General features: G+C 42.9%; 1 protein-coding gene, 6 non-coding genes and 1 pseudogene across 10 annotated transcripts; 1 reads left to right on the forward strand and 7 right to left on the reverse strand.

Annotated features, from left to right (window-relative positions):
- Positions 1-261: 261 nt before the first annotated feature.
- LOC148844507 (protein MET1, chloroplastic-like) lies at positions 262-10,167 on the forward strand (annotated as a pseudogene).
- Positions 10,168-10,525: 358 nt separating this feature from the next.
- On the reverse strand, positions 10,526-19,742 carry LOC148844508 (putative galactose-1-phosphate uridyltransferase). 4 transcript variants are annotated; one of them, XM_088953572.1, is made up of 5 exons: positions 19,633-19,735; positions 19,377-19,424; positions 17,586-19,208; positions 16,650-16,940; positions 10,526-10,890 (listed from the first exon to the last, which is right to left on the reverse strand). In XM_088953572.1, the coding sequence occupies exons 3-5, from the start codon at positions 18,060-18,062 to the stop codon at positions 10,630-10,632; spliced, it is 1,029 nt and encodes a 342-aa protein (XP_088809698.1). In that variant the 5' UTR covers positions 18,063-19,208; positions 19,377-19,424; positions 19,633-19,735; the 3' UTR covers positions 10,526-10,629. The 4 variants fall into 4 exon arrangements, with proteins under 4 accessions (XP_088809698.1, XP_088809700.1, XP_088809697.1 ...); XM_088953574.1 differs by having other exon boundaries at positions 17,586-18,100; positions 19,633-19,729; XM_088953571.1 differs by lacking the exon at positions 19,377-19,424 and having other exon boundaries at positions 17,586-18,100; positions 19,633-19,741.
- LOC148844509 (small nucleolar RNA Z122) lies at positions 12,717-12,800 on the reverse strand. Its single transcript, XR_016102716.1, has one exon. It is a non-coding gene; the product is annotated as a small nucleolar RNA Z122 (small nucleolar RNA).
- Positions 13,137-13,220, reverse strand: LOC148844510 (small nucleolar RNA Z122). Its single transcript, XR_016102717.1, has one exon. It is a non-coding gene; the product is annotated as a small nucleolar RNA Z122 (small nucleolar RNA).
- On the reverse strand, positions 13,767-13,851 carry LOC148844511 (small nucleolar RNA Z122). The gene has a single exon (XR_016102714.1). It is a non-coding gene; the product is annotated as a small nucleolar RNA Z122 (small nucleolar RNA).
- Positions 14,190-14,273, reverse strand: LOC148844512 (small nucleolar RNA Z122). The gene has a single exon (XR_016102721.1). It is a non-coding gene; the product is annotated as a small nucleolar RNA Z122 (small nucleolar RNA).
- Positions 14,610-14,693, reverse strand: LOC148844513 (small nucleolar RNA Z122). The gene has a single exon (XR_016102718.1). It is a non-coding gene; the product is annotated as a small nucleolar RNA Z122 (small nucleolar RNA).
- LOC148844514 (small nucleolar RNA Z122) lies at positions 15,035-15,119 on the reverse strand. Its single transcript, XR_016102715.1, has one exon. It is a non-coding gene; the product is annotated as a small nucleolar RNA Z122 (small nucleolar RNA).
- Positions 19,743-20,573: the final 831 nt, after the last annotated feature.

Raw genomic sequence — 20,573 nt, forward strand, 5'->3', positions numbered from 1 at the left:
CCTCAAGAATGTTGGGGCCACCTACCAGCGCCTTGTCAACAAGGTGTTCAAAGAACAGATGGGGAGGAAGTACAACATGAAACTCAACCCTAGCAAGTGTTCCTTCGGCGTCACATCAAGAAAGTTCTTAGGTCTCATCGTCACTCAGAGAAGCATTGAGGCTAATCCTGAGAAGATACAGGCCATACTAGACATGGCACCCCCCTGGACGGTGAAGGAAACCCAAAACTCACTAGCCGAATAGCAGCCCTCAATCGCTTCATGTCAAAGTTAGCCGACCGCTACCTACCCTTCTTCCGTGCCATCAAGAAGCTGAAAGAATTCCAATGGATGGAGGAATGCCAGTGCGCTTTCAACGAGCTCAAGGCGTACCTTACTTCGCCTCCCCTCCTCGCCCGACCGGCCGAAGGGGAAACCCTGTACCTGTACCTCTCGACCGGGGATGAAGCAGTAAGTTCAGTCCTCATCAAGCAAGATGGTGTGCAGAAGCCAATGTACTATGCCAGTAAGGTCCTCTGCGACACTGAAGCCAGGTACCCTGAGATAGAAAACTTGGCTTTCGCCCTCATGATTTCAACAAGGAAATTCGGGCCGTATTTCCAGGCCCACACTATAGTGGCCCTGACGAACCAGCCCCTCAAGGATGTCTTTGCCAAGCCCGAGACCTCGGGATGCCTGACAAAGTGGGCCATCGAGCTGTCTGAGTTTAACATCCAATACCAACCGAGGCCCGCAATCAAAGCACAAACCCTGGTAGATTTCATAGTAAAATGCACCTTCAGTCGAGCTCATCGCCATCCCCCCAGAAAACGCTGAGGGGGATAATGTGGATGACGAGGCTCAACCCCGATGGAAGCTCTTTGTCGACGATTCCTCCAATGCTAAAGGAAGTAGAGTGGATCTCATCCTCCTCACCCTAGATGATGTCGCCTTGGAGTATGCGCTAAGATTTGACTTCCTAGCATCAAATAACAAACCCGAGTGCAAGGCCCTCCTCGATGGTCTGCAGCTTGCTAGGGACCTCGGGTCCTCATACGTTGAAACCTTCAGCGACTCTTAGCTAGTGGTGAATCAAGTGAACGACAAATACGAGGCCATGGAACAAAGTATGTCCAAGTACCTCGCCAAATTCCAAGATCTAGCCCGCCACTTCCAATGCTTCTCCCTACAACGGGTCCCACGAGCCGAGAAGGCATGATCCGACGCCCTCTCCAAGTTGGCAAGTACCTCAAGTGGACCCCTTGGCCAGACCATGCACGTCGAGAAGCTACTTTGGCCCTCCATTGAAGAAAACCGAGTACTCCCAATAGAGGTTGAACCTTCATGGATGGATCCCATCGTCCTATCAATTGGACGGTTGCCCGAAGACATAAATGAGGCAAAATGACTCAAACGACAGGAAACCCACTATACCTTGCTGGAGGAAAAGCTGTACCGAAGATCCTTCACCTTGCCTTACCTCCGATGCCTTCATCCGGAAGAGGGCAACTATGTGCTACAAGAAATTCACGAAGGCATATGTGGTAACCACCTAGGCGGTAGAGCCCTAGCCCAAAATGCCCTAAGGTAGTGCTACTTCAGTTCTACCCTCCACAAGGACGCTGCTAGATTTGTGCAAAAGTGTGATCCATGCAAGAAGCATTCCGACTTATGCCATAGGCCGGTCACCACTCTCTCGGCCCTCAACAGCCCATGGCTTTTTGCCAAATGGGGCAGGGACCTCCTTGGCCACTTTCCTCCGGTGACGGGGGGGTAGAAAGTACCTCATCATTGCAGTAGACTACTTCACCAAGTGGGTGGAAGTCGAGCCCTTGGCCACCATCACGGCACGGGCCATCCAAAATTTCTTTTGGAAGAACATCATCCATCGCTTTGGCCTACCCTACATGCTGGTCACCGACAACAGGAAGCAATTTGATGACACCAAGTTCTGGGAGTGGTGTGCCTCCCTTGGCATCAGGTAACAGTACACCTCAGTAGGCTATCCTCAAACCAATGGCCTAGCCGAGGTCACCAACAGGACAATACTGGATGGACTGAAGACCATATTGGACTGAGCTAAAGGCCTATGGGCTGAATACTGAATTGTGTGCTTTGGGCTTACCGAACTACGCCTCGAACAGCCATGGGAGAAACTCCCTTCAACTTAACCTATGACACAAAAGCAGTAATCCTAGCAGCGATCAGCCAGCCGACACTCCGAGTTGAGGCATACAATAAAGCCAAGAATGATGAATCCCTCATAGCAAACTTAGACCTGTTGGAAGAAGCCTGAGAGCAAGCACATATTAGGGTAGCCGCTGACCAGTAGCGAGTGGCCTACTACTACAACTCTATGGTAAAAGAAAGACACTATCAAGAGGGAGACCTTATCCTAAAAAAAGTCATAGTCCCTGAACCCGGAATAGGGAAGTTGGGCCCCAACTTGGAAGGCCCCTACAAAATCAAGCAAGTTGTTGGCCCTGGCACTTTTCACCTAGAACACCTAGATGGAAGAGTTGTACCTCGGACGTGGAATTCAAAGAACCTCTAGATGTACTACAAGTGATTGTAACCCCATGTGCCTCAACGCCTCACCTCGGCGGTGGCTAAACTCCTGAACTTTCACACTTAGCGCTACCAGCAAAGTAAGCCAGCCTCCTCGAAGTGTTGCGCTTGACCTCGTCAAAGCATACATGCGAGGACATGGGAGCCAAGCGAGCCTCGGCTCTGCCTAGACCCCACGGAGCCATACGAGCCTCAGCTCTATCTCGGCCACACCCCCAATATGGCAGGCCACTTCGGCCTCGCTGAAGTCAACACTTAGAAGAGTGGGAGACAGGCAAACCTCAGCTCAGCCTCAGCCCCCACCCTCATGTCGACAGGTCATCTTGCTATTTACTTAAGTATAAGGGGATGAGAGCTAGGTGAGCTTCATGCTCCGCTTCGGCCTCCCCCATCACAGGCCTCTTTGGCCTTGCCTAAGTGAACACTTAGAAGGGCATTAGGCCAAGCAAACCTCAGCTTAGTCATGAAGGCTTTGCCTCGGCCACCACTACGCCACGCTTTTAATGCACAAACTAAACTGAAGAGAACTACGCTTGTCTCTCACTGTGTTTTTCCTTTTGGAGGGGCAAGGACCGTTTGGCAACAAAAAGCATAAGTGCAAAAATGGTGCAAAAATACAAGAAAAAACAATACAACAAAGCACAAGTGCAACAATTGAAGCAAAAAAATAAAAAAATGCCATTGATTTTTATTATGCACAAAAAAATCCTTCGGCTTTACAAAATCGTTTCACGGCCCCTCAGGCCGATTACATGTACATTGCCAAAAAAACAAGAAGAAGAAGAAAATAGAAAAAGCCCAGCTTGAAGAAGAAACAGCCTTGCCTCCTGTAGGAGGGGGAAGAGCATATTTGGCAGCCTCCTCAGAAGAGTCATGGATCACCTTCAGTGATTCGGCGTCGAAGTTAGGTAGAGCCACCGCGAGTGCCTTCTTAGTGTCCTCGATCCTGTCCAAGTATGCCATTAAGGCAAGATCAGCCAGTTCCTCGGCCCGCTTCTCTGCCTCCTGGGCCCTCTTCTCGGCATCAATAGCCTTTTGCTCGGCCTCCGTGGCATGCTTTGCTGCTCCCTCAGCCCTCTTCTCCGCCTTGGCCACCCTCTTCTTTACCTCCGCCACATCTCCCTCGGCTTGGGTAAGGTGTCACTCTACCAAGAAAGATGGCTTGCGATGCGGGCCCTCTCCATCTGCTCCTTGGAGAGGCTTTTATGCGCCTCCTTCAGCTGCGCTTGAGCCTCCATACAGAACTTCTATTCGTCGATGAGGCTCTATCGGAATTTATGGTACTTTTCCTCGACAGTGGTGGCAGCTTGTTAGAGCTTTCCCTTCTCCTCTTCCAGCTTGTCCATCTAGGCCAAGGTCAGTTTCAGCCTGTCCTCGAGACCAACATAGTGAAGGAAGACCTACAGTAAAGAAACAATCAGTACTCTACAAGAAAAGAAAAAGGCATGAAGAAAAAGGAAAAAGCGTTACCTCGGCCAGGCTTCCTAAGCCCTGAGTGTAGACTCTCTTGGGCGTGCTCCCCAGCATCTGAAAGCAGTCCCTCGAGAGGAGGGCCCCTCTTACCAGGGCCTGACCAACCCCCTCCTCTCGGATGGAGTCCCCTTCGCTAACGTTCTACTGGGGACGGAAGATCTGGTTGGACTGCTCGGCGAGCTCCTCCAAGGGTGTGGGGGCAAAAAATGGTCCCATTCGCTCTTTGTGGGACCCCCTCGAGGCATCCCCCGTCGAGCCCCCGGAAAGTGCCACCTTCAATGGGCGTTGATCCCCCGCGGCTTCTTCAGGCAGCGTCTTCTGCCCTGCCTTAGTTTCCTAGGTGGGCTTATGCGACCCACTGGTTGGCTTTGGCGGCACGAGCTACTCCCATGTCGGTGGCACCTCCTCGACAGGCTTCTTCCCCTTGGCAGGGACTTATGAAGTTGCTCCCTTCGTGGGAGCAACCAGAGTGGCCCCTTTACTAGGAACCTAGCGAGAGGACCCCCCTTTCACAGGGGTAGAGACCTCCTTTTGTCCGTCAGAAGGCCTCTGGGGCATTTTAGTATGCTCCTTCTGCATGGCACAAGCATGTTCCAGAATAGCCTAGTGGGCATCCATCGACACCTCTGCAAACAAAGCAAATCCATCAGTAATGCAGCAAAAAAAGGGGGGAAAGGACGTGTTAGGGGACTGCAGGGCCTCTTCTATCGAGAGGAGTAGGGTTGAGCCCCGCAAAAACTAGTGGGACCTCCTCCTCCACCAAAGGCTAGGCTCAAACTATCCCCAGGTCAAGCAACCACGCGAGATCATCCTTCTCCTCACTTGTGAGCATGGGGACACTTTTCTCCACAGCCTAGCTAACCTCTCCCCACCCCAACTTGAAGGACCAACCCTCGGGACATGACAAAAAAATGAATTTTCCCTTCCAGTTATGCATGGAAGAAGGGTTGTCTATCGGCTTGGTTCTACGGGGTTGGAGGTAGTACATGTCGTTCTTGGAAGAATGCCTCCTTGGCACAAACAACACTAAAAAGGGCCTTGGCGTCAGTTCCACCCCCGGGAACAGGGCCACCACCAGCATGGCCAAAATAGTCCTAACGACATTGGGCACCGGCTGGATAAGAGTAATCTCATACGCCCTCAACAGTTCGGAAATTAGCGGATGAAGGGGAAATCAAAGACCGGATTGGAGAAAATGTTGGTAGACGCAGATCTCCCCCTCATTAGGAGTGCACAGCCGTTCGCCTACTTCGGGCACCCTCATACCATAGGACGAGGGAATGAAGTAGTGCTTTGCCAGAGCTTTGACATGGTCCCCATCCAAAGAGTTCTCGAAACACAGGCGGAGAATAATGTCTAGGGTTCCCTCCCCTTCTGCTGGGTAGGACCCTTCAGCCTCCCTCGATGTCACAGAAGCAACACTCTCATAGGGAGGGTCCTCACCTCGACGGCTGCCTTTGACACCCTCAGGGGCTACCCTCCCCCGAAGCACCTCAACCTCCTGCCGAAGAGGGGCAAGAGTAGGACTCAAAGGGGAAAGGGGATAAGGGGTATGGGAAGAGCTCCCGTCTGACTCATTCGGAAGATCATAGCACTCAGGACTAGAACCTAAGAAAGACGTTGTTTAAAGTTACCTAAGAAATGTGGAGGAAGAAAGAGTGAGAGTGAAGTGTTAAAGGTTGGAGAGTCTGGAAGCTGAGTTCACTCGAAGGCAAAGGCACTTAGAGGCAAACGACAAGAATGCTGCCGCTAAAGGCCCTATTTAGAGAAGAATGAATGGCCCAGAATTCTCAAGATCCAACGGCTAAGAAGCCACCACCTCCACAGCCCAATCATGGTGCGCTGTGTAATGCTCACCCTCGAAAGGCGAAATGACGTGCTAGCAACAACACAGATTGTCCCTGATCCAACGGACGCAAAACGCCTCCACACCTGCAATCCAATCGCATCGCACCCCCAAACGCCCATCCTCGGAAGGCAAAATGACGCTTAGGATGAACCGATGTGTCCACCCACTATGAACCACCGGCTTATGCGACCCAGTCGTGCGAACGTGCGCACCGGTCCGAACAGAAATCCGTCTCGTGCACGGATCCTCGACCTCACAGGCGCTCGGCTTAAACAGCCTTCGGCTTCATAGGTCCTCGTCCCAAATGGCGGCACCAGAGCGTCCGCACTGAGCGCGCCCCCCGGGTCACTTGTCCAAAGCAGCAATACTATAGACCACTCGCAGCCTTGGCCCAACTTACAAAGACGAACCAGGTAAAGATGCGAAAGGGGACACCACTGTTGGGTACACCTCGGTTGTCGGGCCCACTAGCGCTACCATTACTACTCCCATCATCCGAAGCCAAATTTTTCTCATCGGCCTCGTGAGTGGGGGGAAAGTGATGTGGGATGAGCCAACCCAGCCCATTCGAGGTTGGGAGGCCCAGCTCACGAGCGCCAGAGTTGGGAACGAGATCTGCTACAACAGAAATTGCTGTGCTCCTCTCGTATGGAGCCAATCGCGGAGCGCCCACGCGTCCCCGCAAAGCTCTCTAACTGCCCTTGTACGACACCCATCTCAGGTGTTCATCTCCACCTTCCTCTAGGAAGCTCAAGTATAAATAGGGGTGCTCCCCTCCAGGTAAAGGGGGGAGTCTAACACAATCGACACCTGGATTTGGAACTGGTCTCAAAACTATATTTTATTTCCCTCTTTGTACCCCATATTAACTTGATTGTCAGAGATTCTGCCTCAAGTTACGTATTCTGTCTTGCAGTACCTCGGCCACCTGCCTTTGGCTTCCACGGTACTCGGAGCCTCCTCCGCCTTGGCCTGCATAGCTAGACCTCAGTTGCAACCTCTCCGAACCCTGGAAGCCTTCGGCAGCCTCAGTAGCCTAGGGACGAAATTACCTTGTTTTCCTCGGCCAATCCGAGAACCAACAGCAAGAAACTAGAATCCTGTTTTATTTGGGATAACGAGTCCATGATCATGTATATGATGGAGTTTTAAAATGTAGTCAGTGCCGTGTTTGGACAGAAATATGGCCTGCTGAGTAGGGTAGAACCATGTACACCATCCGCCAGAGAGTTAGCCCATTACTCATGAAAATGCAGAAAAGATACGGTTAGTTTACTGCGCAAAGGCCTTCACTTTTCTACTTTACAGTAATGGGTAATCTTCAATGTACTGCACAGTCGACCCAGTTTAGCCCCCAACCTTCAAAGTAAGGTTCAAGGGCATTTTGCATATTCACAGTGTTTGCATGTATGTTACCTGTTGCCAGGGAAGTTGGATTATACAGGTGGGCTTACAGAAAAAAAGATCATTAGAGCTGAGAGGAACTCTGGAGTGATCAACAGCAGAGTGAAGGGAATTCAAGTGAGTATGACCTGTTTCAAGTTGAAAAGGCAAAGGGGATTACATTCTGCAGTTGCATTACTGTTCACCATCTTGTATGCTTATTTTCATGAAGGCACTCCCCAATTAACATAGTATCTGAACTCTTAAGAAATTTGGTTTTCAGATGCAAAAATACTTGAGGTAAATGGAACAGAAGGAACGTGGAGAAAAAGACCTCTGCGAAGGGCCAATGCTTTATAAGTGGGTCCTGACAAAGGAATTGAAGTTTTTTCCCTGTTCACTAGTTGCAACTAAATACACTTCTATGGTGATCTTTAGACTTCCTTGACTTTCAATCTCTAGCTTGATAAGTTTTAATTAGGTTCCACATTTGTAGGTGTGAAGTATGCACCTACACATGTTGAATGACTCTGAATTGCTTTCGGATTTCCAATGACATTCAACTTGATATATGAGAAATGAGAATACCTTATAATGCTTCCTTCTGTTCCATCAGACTCTTCTCCAACCTATAAATCTGAGAAGACTGATGCAGCCAGGTTGAAAAGTAAGCTGCATGTCTTGGATGTTTTCTTCTTCTGTGCAATGACTTGGGTGATGAAATGTTTAGCTGGATTAAGGCTGTGTTTGGCATTAAGGTAAAGCAGCTTATTGGACTTTTAGAAAAGTCACTTAAAAAGTGGGACTCTCACACAATTGTTACAGATGATCTGGTGGGTTAGGAGCATTCCCATGTGGTGTTGTAATTACAGCAAGAGTCTGTCACACAGTGATTACAGAAACTCAAGATAGAATTTTCAGCTTTAGCCCAAAAGAAATGTAAGATGAACCTATCAAAAAAAATGTAAGATGGAATTTGTTGTTACATGATTACATCGACTAAACTGGAACATCAATATACCTCACCTACTTATATTGGTGAAAATTGAACCACCAACTCTGTTACTCCCTCTATTGGACCCTGTCAGTTCAAGTGTAAAGATGCCACCAACACTCCCGAATTTCTCCATCTCAGTCAAGTTCAAGTATGTAAAACGTGGTTATCAATCAGTATATTGTAAACCATATTCTCACCTTTTCTCCTATGAGCAATGCTGCAATTGTAAGTTAAAACAGATTATAAGACCCCAGGACAACTAAATAATTAATTTTAAATCCAAAGCACAAGATAACAACCAAGCTATGTAGAAGTATTGAATGAGCTGAAAGCAAAACCCATCAGATAAAACTCTTTATCCATGGACCCCATAATATGAACATGACAAAGTACTAGACTGTTAGCTGATCCTAGAAATAAATGAAATTCGGTACAAGCAAACAAAATGCCTTTTTCGATAGTTGATGCCCGCGAGCGGCCCACGGACCGTTACAGACCGTGCTGCCTTTCGCAGTGAAAAATTTGGGGTCGGCCCGGCAAGCATTGGGTTAAAGCTATTTATTTAAAAAAAAATTGGCAAAAAACTTAAAATTTTAATTTTTATATGAATATTGTGTATAAAATTGTTTATATATACAATAATTAAATAAATTAGTATAATAAAATAAAAATTTTATTTATTTTATTAATATATTATATACTATATATTATTATATAATTATAATTTATATAATATCATTTAAATATATATAAATAATATATATGGGTCGTGCTGTGGGCCGTGCAAGGACGGGGTGTGGGCTGGGTCGTACCGTATCGCACCGGCCCGTGAACCTAAAACCCCAGACCCAACATGGCCTACATAATCATATTGAATCTGGCACAACCTGCAAACCGTTGTGCTGAGCCACGGGCAGCACGACCCTATTTACACCTCTAAACATGACAAAGTACTAGATGTTTTCAATATGACTGATTGTGTCTACAAAATGCCCTGAAGAAAAATTTCTTTTATTGAGTAGGGTTGAGATCATTGAAATCCATTTACCCATAGAAATACCACAGTGAATTTCATAAATACACTAATTGCTGAAGAAGACAAGAATTAATTTCACTTTTTATTCATGTTTTAGCATATCAATTTGTTTAGTTAATACTTTGATATCCTAGAAAATCTAGCAACATAAACCAGTTCATTTCAATGTAGCCCTGATAGAATCATAAAATTATAATAAATTGTAGGGTACCTGCTCTATTATCTTATTGTCAATATGAAAGTGCGTCGTTTTTCTCTATCAAACGCGTAGATTATTTTCTTTGGTGAAACTTGTCCCTTGTCTCACATGATCTGATTGGACATCTAATCTGATTGTTCACTGTGAATGGGAAATATGAAGAAGCATTGGAGAAGTTTGAAATCTGTACTGGAATCAAAACCAGACCTAAACGAAACTTCAGTAGCAAGTTACAATGTTGTTTGCCGTTATTCCAATCCTACTTCAGCGCGGCACTGCATCATTAATTTTAACGAAGAGTAGCAGTTGTACTTTTGTAATTCATTTCTATTTCACCTCCTTGCACTGTAGTGATTGATGCAAACTTTAATTGATGAGTTAAGGAGGCATTATTCCTCTACACTTGTGTCTTCACATTTTCCATTAAGTTCTTTGCATTATTCCCTTTATCTTTTGGCAGATACAAGTTGGACTCTCTGCACTTGAAAACGACTTCCAAAATGGATATGAAGATTTCAAGGTAACAAAATTATAATTCTTTGCTCTAGCGATGCCTGCACTGTGCAGTCCATGTTACTGGGGTGACATTTTAACAGAGAACTTATCCTGAGCTAGTCAGTTTGGGGACGCCTGAATAATTAAAGCCTCTGTTGAAAAGGCTCGATGAATCCTTCATCGATTGAGAATGCCATCCAAATCTCTCTTCGGGATCCAACAAGAAGTAAGTCGCACATCTTAACTCACATCAGAACTCTCAAGGCCTGACTCTCATTTCAGAGCTTTATGCAAGGGACTAAGAATTGCTTGAAGAAAAGAGGCCAAAAGAAATTTTCCAATGTGTGGCTTTTTTTTTTTTTTTTGAATCAGTTCCAATGGGTGGTTTTCTATTCATTGTTTTTAAATTTGTCTTGTGGGTCTATAACTCTATCTGGGAGAAGGGTTGGGTGAAGTCATGAAGAAGTTTCAAAAGGTCTCGTTTTCAGCCTTGTATTACCCCTGTTTTGCTTGACCTTCAATTTTAAGTCAGAAGTAGAATGAATATAAATTATTCAAGTACTCTAATCTCAAAATACCTTAGATATAAATTATTGACACTACAAGTGAAATGGATTTTCATTACAAGGTACAAACGTGTCGCTTCATAATTAAAATGCAACATTTACTTCCCTTAGAACTTTTGCAGCATCCTCGGGGAAAACGGGATTAATGTAGCACCCACTTCCAATCTCAAATCCCCCCAGCACTGTTAGTTGAGGTACAATTTGTAAAAACCAATGACTATATGGTAACTGTTCGGGTGCAACCCGAAGTGGAGAGGTATGTATCATAAAATTGAATGGTGGGTCATTTAACTGCTTCGCTAGCTTCAACAGCATGAGCTTCAGTAGTCCCCCAAGGTCTACAGCCTGTCAAGGATGTGCAAGGAACAAATATTAAAACATGTAAATATCCATATTTATGAAGATAACCAGAATCCTTACATATGGATGATAACATATAAGGTTTCTATTTGGAAACATTAAGCAAACATACCATTGGATTAAGATACCTAGAAGTCGTTAACAATTTATCCTTTAAAATATGCGGTTAACGACTCAGCTTAACCAGGGCCATATCTAACAATGGTAAGTCTCAATCCCCTTGCCTGCTGCATATTGGGGAAAAAATCCCCTGCTTGAAGCCATAAATTAGGCTAGGCTTAATGATGGTTATCAACCTAGAGCCTACTTTAGAGTATAAATTTACAGTCAAGAGCCTTAAAGCCCCGAACCAGAGCATTGTCCCTTATTAATGGTCATGAGATAAGGTAAAAAGTAGTCTTACAAATAACCACCGCAAACATTGTGCTTCCATAGAGGAAGAAGAAGAAGTCATCTCCCCTCACCCCTTTCAGTACCGAGTACCCATCATGTTTTTCACTCCAAAATCCTAAAATCCATAAGCATGCACTTGTACCATGCATGACCTCATTCAGATCAATAAACATGTTCTTGGTCTCAGGGCCATTGGAACATTATGGATTCAGTTATTGTCCCAGTCAGGGAACGGCTGGTCAGAATCATAAAGTAAGAATCTCCTTTCTTCATTGAATTACCAATACTATATCTTTAATATAACTAGCAGAGGGGCACAAGCTTTGCATGCGAGTTCAAGACCTAATGATTTATGAAAGTTTATTCTCTTAAAAAATATTAGTTTCATGGTTCACTTTTTTTGGTTCTTTGTTGTTAAATATGTCAAACGTGTGATTTATTGAGGGGTTTTCTAGAATAAATTCTATCTGGGAACGGGGTTTCTGTGAGTGTAACTTTTAAATTTTAAGGTATCTTTCTGTTTGATTTTCTTGTTCTTTCTTTCTTTTGTCAATTTTTTTGGTGGGGATTGGAATTGGAAGGTGGCTGCAGGAGATGAAGACAGAGACCTGATAATATTTACTTTCTTTTAAAGCATCTTTGTTCAAAATAATGACTGATTAGATAACTAAATAACCGGATTGGGTAAACATCAAGAGTTTAGACATATCTTTCTGGTTCCCTATCAGACAACATATGAATCTGGAGCTGCTTATAAGGCAGATCAAGAGATATATGAAACAAGTTAATATCACAATGACCAAACAGTCAATATAAAAGGATGTTCTTCATCTGTGTTTCAAAAAGTAGATGTCATCCAAGAACCCAAAAAAAAAGATTCCTCAGTCAAATGGAATGTATTTCTGGCCTTGTGAGGTCAAGGCAATTTTTTCTTAACTATGATCCATAGAGAGAATGTTTTGTCCCACTATTTATGTTTCTTTGTCAAGTTTCTTTACCTCCATACTGCAATAGCAAGCACAAATATACAGATCCAGATTCAAGATATACTGGAAAGAGGCAACTATAGCATATACCCCAACTTCCAAAATAGATCTTGATATAGGTGCATTTGACAACCATGTTAAGGAATAGGAGTTGCATTTAATTGGTAAAGAAAAAGAACATCTTGCACGCCTAGACCCATTCTTTCATATTGTCTGCACTTCATTTTAATTCAGTTTAAAAGAACATGATATGAGAAGTGCTATCTACGCTTGTTCATAAAAAAAATAAAAAAAAAGAGCTATCTACACCTTTCAGTATTCTCCACAACCCCAAAAATGAAATGAAAGAACTAAAATGGGGCTCTGCGTACTCTAGCAAACAACTAAAATGCAATGGGTGTTATGCAAACAGACTGAAAGGGCAGAGAGAGTTTTGGGATCAGACTGACGTGCAAGCATGCATTCAGCATGGAAAACTAAGATAACATAGTTTGGATCTAAGCATCATTTCCCAAACTCCACAGTCTGCCTGAACAGCATATTCAGTGAAAGAGATTATAGAATATGAAAATGAAAGATATGGGTGCTCAGCCGTTTGCTTTAGGTTGTGTCTGAGTTGATAGAAAATCAGAGACAAATAGCCTTATTTTAACCAAGCAAAACACAGCCTTGGTAACACCCATTGCCAAAAGTGATCGCATTATGGTCCTGTATTTGCATGTTGGAGGAATCGAATCAAATCAAATGAGAAAGATAAAACTGGATCAAATCAAAACCCTAATAGAGGACTGAAAGGGCAAGCATGCATATGCAATGAGTGTCATGCAATCACACTGAAAGGGCATAGAGAGTTCTGGGTTCAGACTGACGTGCAAGCATGCATTCAGCATGGTAAACTCAGATAATATAGTTTGGATCTTAGCATCATTTCCCAAACTCCACAGGCTGCCTGAACATCATATCCAGTGAAAGAGATTATAGAATATGAAAGTGAAAGATATGGGTGCTCAGCTGTTTGCTTTAGGATGTGTCTGGGTTGATAGAAAATCAGAGAGAAATGGCCTTATTCTAACCAAGCAAAATACAACCTTAGTAACACCCATTGCCAAAAGATCGGCATGCATTACGGTCCTGTATTTGCATGTTGGAGGAATCAAATCAAATGAGAAAGATGAAGCTGCATCAAATCAAATCTCAAAACCCCAATAGAGGACTGAAAGGGCAAGCATGTATATGCAATGGGTATCATGCAATCAGAGAGAAATGGCCTTATTCTAACCAAGCAAAATACAACCTTAGTAACACCCATTGCCAAAAGATCGGCATGCATTATGGCCCTGTATTTGCATGTTGGAGGAATCAAATCAAATGAGAAAGATGAAGCTGGATCAAATCAAATCTCAAAACCCCAATAGAGGACTGAAAGGGCAAGCATGTATATGCAATGGGTATCATGCAATCAGACTGAAGGACAGAGAGAGTTTTGGGATCAGACTGACGTGCAAGCATGCATTCAGCATGGAAAACTCTGATATACATAGTTTGGATTTTAGCATCATTTCCCAAACTCCACAGGCTGCCTGAACAGCATATTCAGTGAAAGAGATTATAGAATATGAAAATGAAAGATATGGGTGCTCAGCTGTTTGCTTTAGGATGTGTCTGAGTTGATAGAAAATCAGAGACAAATAGCCTTATTTTAACCAAGCAAAACACGGCCTTGGTAACACCCATTGCCAAAAGCGATCGCATTATCGTCCTGTATTTGCATATTGGAGGAATCAAATCAAATGAGAAAGATAAAACTGGATCAAAACAAATATCAAAACCTCAGTAGAGGACGAAAAGGACAAGCATGCATATGCAACGGGTGTCATGCAATCAGACTGAAAGGGCAGAGAGAGTTTTGGGATTAGACTGGTGTGCAAGCATGCATTCAGCATTGAAAACTAAGATAGCATAGTTTGGATCTTAGCATCATTTCCCAAACTCCACAGTCTGCCTGAACATCATATTCAGTGAAAGAGATTATAGAATATGAAAATGAAAGATATGGGTGCTCAGCTGTTTGCTTTAGGATGTGTCTGAGTTGATAGAAAATCAGAGACAAATAGCCTTATTTTAACTAAGCAAAACACAGCCTTAGTAACACCCATTGCCAAAAGTGATCGCATTATGGTCCTGTATTTGCATGTTGGAGGAATCGAATCAAATCAAATGAGAAGGATAAAACTGGATCAAATCAAAACCCTAATAGAGGACTGAAAGGGCAAGCATGCATATGCAATGAGTGTCATGCAATCACACTGAAAGGGCAGAGAGAGTTATGGGTTCAGACTGACGTGCAAGCATGCATTCAGCATGGAAAACTCAGATAATATAGTTTGGATCTTAGCATCATTTCCCAAACTCCACAGGCTGCCTGAACATCATATCCAGTGAAAGAGATTATAGAATATGAAAGTGAAAGATATGGGTGCTCAGCTGTTTGCTTTAGGATGTGTCTGGGTTGATAGAAAATCAGAGAGAAATGGCCTTATTCTAACCAAGCAAAATACAACCTTAGTAACACCCATTGCCAAAAGATCGGCATGCATTACGGTCCTGTATTTGCATGTTGGAGGAATCAAATCAAATGAGAAAGATGAAGCTGGATCAAATCAAATCTCAAAACCCCAATAGAGGACTGAAAGGGCAAGCATGTATATGCAATGGGTATCACGCAATCAGACTGAAAGGACAGAGAGAGTTTTGGGATCAGACTGACGTGCAAGCATGCATTCAGCATGGAAAACTCTGATATACATAGTTTGGATTTTAGCATCATTTCCCAAACTCCACAGTCTGCCTGAACAGCATATTCAGTGAAAGAGATTATAGAATATGAAAATGAAAGATATGGGTGCTCAGCTGTTTGCTTTAGGATGTGTCTGAGTTGATAGAAAATCAGAGACAAATAGCCTTATTTTAACCAAGCAAAACACGGCCTTGGTAACACCCATTGCCAAAAGCGATCGCATTATGGTCCTGTATTTGCATATTGAAGGAATTAAATCACATGAGAAAGATAAAACTGGATCAAATCAAATCTCAAAAACCCCAATAGAGGAACATTTTTTCCTTTTCCTCCCAAGAAGATAAGTATAGAAATCCAGCAAAAACTGAACCAAGTGAAAGAGAAATCACAGGAAACAGGGAATTCCTCATTTCTAGATTGATCAATTGGAAAAGCCTACGAAGCTAAATTAGCAATTATATACAACTAAAATCAGTGAAACAAATATGAACCAACAATGATAGTTAATTTAAAATGTTACAAACTGTGTTTTTTTTTCTATGAATGATGTTATAAACTGTGTTTTCTCCTTCTGATCACTGCGGTTTCTGTGGTTGTTCATGGTGGTGGCATGGTTTCTTCCATCTTATTTCTGAGCAGAAGAAAACAACTGACCAAATCTAAATACAGAGTCCAACTCCAAGAATCCTTGAAGTGAACAAACTGGAACGCTAGAACAGAAGTAACTCCGACATTTGCAAAGTAGGACCTCTCCATTCAGGCATTGCCTTGTATTTGATTCTAGTTCTCCCATGAAGCTGCTTGGACTGCTTGAGCTGCACACCAAATTTTGGAATACTATTTTGTCAGAAGAGTTCATTCGTAGACTGTCAGAGTAAACCCCTCTGGCTGAGATTGTAGTGGAATCCAGTGTTCTACGGATTAATTGCCATCCAACCCTGGCCGGAGGATGGTCCAGGGAAAGTGGCAAGGGATTCAAATTATTGGTTTTATTGGTTTCTCAGCATCCAAAGAAAGAAAATATAGATTTTCAACTAGAGAAAGGTCTAATGACAGCTGTTGGGAATAACGAGAATTTGCAAAACAAGCTTTCTGAACCTCATAAATGCACCAATTGCTTCAAATTTTACCTGGAATTACATTTGTAAATTTCAAGCTCAAAGACTGGAGTAATTTTTAGGTTGGGGAGATGGATATTGCAGAGGGAGGAAAAAATTACTTAGGGTTATAATGAGTAGAAAAAGGGTATTATTGGAACAAAAAAATGATCATTGACAAAATCAGGTGAATGAAACTCTTTCTTTTATAATATAGATTATAGATTTCTAGCTTCAAGTTGCCATCTGAATAAGTGAGATTATGCATGCAAGGTCGTTAACCAAAATTTTGGTGTCATCCTCCAATTCATGAAAAAAATTTTAGCATTTATTGTAAACTCTAGAATGTCGTTTTAATATTTATTGATTAAATCATTTTCACTGTTACAGGGATTTCTGAAATAGAAACTTTCATTGAACAGATATCCAGCGTGTACATGCATGAAAGCATACTAAGGGACTTAGTGTTACCTTATTTTCATCTAGTTCATGGAAATGAGAAGAGTGGTCCCGGGGGATGATCCAAATCTCAAAAGGAAAAGAAGCTGAAAAAGGAACAATCGAAAAAAATTGGTCTGATTCATTGATCAGAAGCTCCTGAGATTGAATCTCACAGATACTACATTTCCCCGTCCTCTCAAAGCACTCCTTCATACTGTCAAGCCGGGTAGATACTGTTGGAGGAATGATTGGAAGAGCCACCATCTGGCTGTGAGAGTGACTCAATGATGCTCCAGCTGATGCCCCATGGTTCTTAAACACCTGTAATTAGGCAAGTGTTACTGGGACAGCCCATAAATTACGGAGCTGAAAAGCAACTAAAAAAAGAAGATAGAAAGAAGCTACTTTTTTGCAAGATAGGGAAAAAGGAACAAACGGTTAATACCAAAAGTTCTCATGGATAGAAGATGAAAAGCGATGATGAGTGGGTGGGTGCTCAGATTTAATCCATCAATCACATTACCAAAAAAAAACGAAGTCCAAAATAAGAATAAATAAGGGGGAAAACAGACCAAATGAGAGCTGAATCAACAATTACAACTAATCATATCGGTGAGACTCTTTCTTGAAGGAATTTTCGGTAAATGGACTTGAACAAAAAGACTAGCAACTAACCAAATACTATCTGATTGAAATTTTGGAGACAAAAGAAAGGACAATAATTACCAAATAATTAAAACAATAAAAATAATGAAGAATCTCAGCTTAACCCTCCCTTCCCTCCCCCTCTCCACCTAAAAAAAGGCAGCTGAACCAACAACGGAATTTAATCAAAAGATAGATTTTATGCAAAGTTAAATGAGGAAATAAAACAACAAACAACGAACAAGGTGAACCAAAAGTCCAAGATTTTTTTTCAGTCCGAAAATTTAAAACATTCGCATTTAGAGAGAAAAGTTGATCGACCTGAACATATTTGATCGATTCATAGCAGGCGAGCTGTTCGATCCTCTTTTTATAAGCGAGAAGGACGTCACCAACCCCACTAGACGAGAGATCCCACAGGTGAACGGAATGAATCGGAGTTTCAATAACTACGTCATGAAATCCGAATCCGCTGAGGGCAAAGCAGCTGTGGGAATCAGAGTCGGGGTTTTGGGACAGTAATTGTTGATCTCTTTGGAGTGCTGGGAAGAGATTCTCAATGACTCTGATCTTCCAATCGGACGTAGCATCTGAAGGGATTCGGAAGATCTCCGGCGCGCAATGGTGCTCGTTCCCTAAGCAGAAAGGGCAGAGGGATGAAGTAGAGTTAGGGTTTGCAGCAGGAGACTTGGATTTGAAATCCGAGGGTCTTCGAGCTCTGGCGGAAGAGAAGATGACCCACCGGTTCCACACCGTACTCTTCCTGATTTCAGATCCCCGACCACTCGCTGAAGCCATTACCGTTCTCTCTTCTTTCACGGCAACGCAACGACGTCCTTAAGTAAAGTAGAAATGCAGGTGCAAAACCGTTATAATAAAGCGTGTGTGAGGGCATTTCAGCCATTCTATGAAAAGCTAACATGTTAGCAAGTGGAATCGGGAATTCGGGATGCTCTGATGCTCATTCTTTTGGGAGCACGTTCGAACGGGCTTTGCACGACTGAAGCCGATCTCCGTTCAATTCAAATATATAAAAGTGGGTCGTTGGTGGGTGGACCAGACACCAGCCCGGCCCGCATACCCGGGTCTGGGGCTGTAAACGAATAGCGACCAAATCAAAGGTTGATAAATTGTTTTCTTTGATTTCTACGCAGTTGGATTCTCGAATAATATGTTATGTTGATTAGTTATCACCGAGACCGAATCTGCTACTCACACATGGTGCCTTACACCGATTAAAACAAAGGTTGATAAAATTGTTTTCTCCCCAAAGAAAACAATTGGGTAGGGTCCAAAGAAAAAAAAGTGCTGACTTTTCTCTAAATTTTATTGGGCATCGGATATTTGTTACCGAGACCACATGACGCCCCACACCAACCTCAGTACATCTCACTGTACATTAGTATTATTATTTAAGAGAGATGTATGTATTCAATACACAGTGGAATGTGCATGTGAGATCGTTGTGAGACGCCCTGTGATGCCCTATGTGAGGAATAGATCCCACATCCTTGTTACCACCCATTTAGAAAGTCGGCATCCTGTGAATACATCATTAAGAAAAGAATACATCAGCACCTTCAAAAGTTATTAACATTAACGGCTGAAAGCCATAAGGAATCCGGTTGAGCCAGACACAAAATGACAAAATTTGTTTAAGAGATCGAAGCATCCAATTTCCTCCTCTCCTCCAAGTCCTAACCCATAGAAGCATCTCACCGGTGTGTCTGTGAACCCAAAAACTCTCCCTCCCATTCTATCAACAGCAACAAAAATCCAACAGTGAATATGTTTGTCTTCTTCCTTCTTTGAATCTTCTTTTTCTTCCTCTTATTGAACAAGAAAGATAGAGAAACAACACTAATCAGTTATCAGAAAAGCAAATCAATATGGTCTGTTGGAGCAAGAAACATGTCCGAATAGTGGGAGAGGATAATGAGACCCCTGCAAATGGCGATGAGTTTCTGAATAAATTTGTGTAATATTTGAGTGGTTCTGCGCAATTAATTATCCTTTTTGGAAAGGAAAATAGTTGTTGGACTAGATATACTCGTTGGAAGATTCTTAAAACTGAATCTCAAAACCCAATTTATAGTGAGAACAGCCACTTACCACTCTAGAATGAATCAGGATTTGGTAGCCGAACTTGTCACATGAGTACTGTATTCAAGTCATTGCATGGATGGGCCGTGGGAGTTTGTAGTTAAAAGAAGATCAATTTAGAAATGAAGCAGGTAGAAACTTCAAAATCTTCAAAGAAGTTTTTGCTCAAATCAAATAGAAAGACTATTCTATCAGGTTCAAAGAAGAGGAAGAAGAAAAAAAAATATTCGAAGAAGAAGAGGAAGAGGAAGACAAGTATACATACCGATGGAATTCTTGTCGCCACCAGTGGATTCCGTGTTCATAGACATATCGATATGCAGTGGGATCGCCGCCTCGTCGGTAGGATGCTTCTTTAGGTTAGGGCTCGAAGGAGAGGAGGAAATGGGAGGGAAGATCTGTTAAGTGGTTTTTGTCTTTTTGTGTCCGATTCAACCAAATTCCTTCATCTAAAGTTGCTGACATGTTTTTTTCTAACTGGCGGATTTCACGCTTCTCATGGACCTACGAGTTCACATGATGGGAACTCCCATTTAGAATAACTTGCTCACGTGTTAACCGGGTAGCATCAGCCAAGGACTCAATGGTCTTGTACTACTAAGATGAGCCATTAGTTGAACACCAGATCCTTACGCACAATACAAATCTCCTACCCACAAGACACTATAGTTATATATTGGAAACATCTTCCCATGAATGATAACATGCAAAATGTTCTTGATGTACAGTTATAATATCACACGGGTGAGATCCTTATCGGTAGAAGATTCAAATACCCCGTTGGATTCTAAGTCTCCCCAGCAGTTGGAACCATTGTTCTCAAATGATCCAAACAACTGTGGAGATGTTTGACATCGATGCCAATTATCTAAAAATCGGTGCCACACCGGATTGACATCAACGTTTCCTCACAACACTGTGTTTATTTGTTTGGTAAATGATTTTCGTGGTTTTAGGAAATCGTTGAAAAATGATCCCTAAAATCAGGCCCAAAAGGTGGGGTCACCATTTTTTTTTGGTGACTCCCAGGCCGGTTCCTTGTTCTCTGGGATGACATGGCATCCTATGTGTAAAGTAGATATAGTGATCCGGTGCTTCATAAATCATCGGATATGTTACTTCATGCTAAGACATGTTAATTTCCATTTTTTCCTGCGATATTGTATGTATTTTTTCAATCATTTTCTAAGAAAAATTTGCAATATC

This window comes from Nelumbo lutea, chromosome 7 (genome assembly GCF_056320005.1).
Source record: "Nelumbo lutea isolate HS-2025 chromosome 7, American lotus-T2T, whole genome shotgun sequence".
Taxonomy (NCBI): Eukaryota; Viridiplantae; Streptophyta; class Magnoliopsida; order Proteales; family Nelumbonaceae; genus Nelumbo; species Nelumbo lutea.

Coding starts and splice junctions, on each gene's coding strand:
- LOC148844508 (XM_088953571.1), bottom strand. CDS start 19,678: ATGTCTATGAACACGGAATCCACTGGTGGCGACAAGAATTCCATCG. Junction 18,101..19,632: donor TGGCGACAAGAATTCCATCG/GTATGTATACTT, acceptor ACTTTACTTAAG/GACGTCGTTGCGTTGCCGTG. Junction 16,941..17,585: donor AATCGATCAAATATGTTCAG/GTCGATCAACTT, acceptor GCCTAATTACAG/GTGTTTAAGAACCATGGGGC.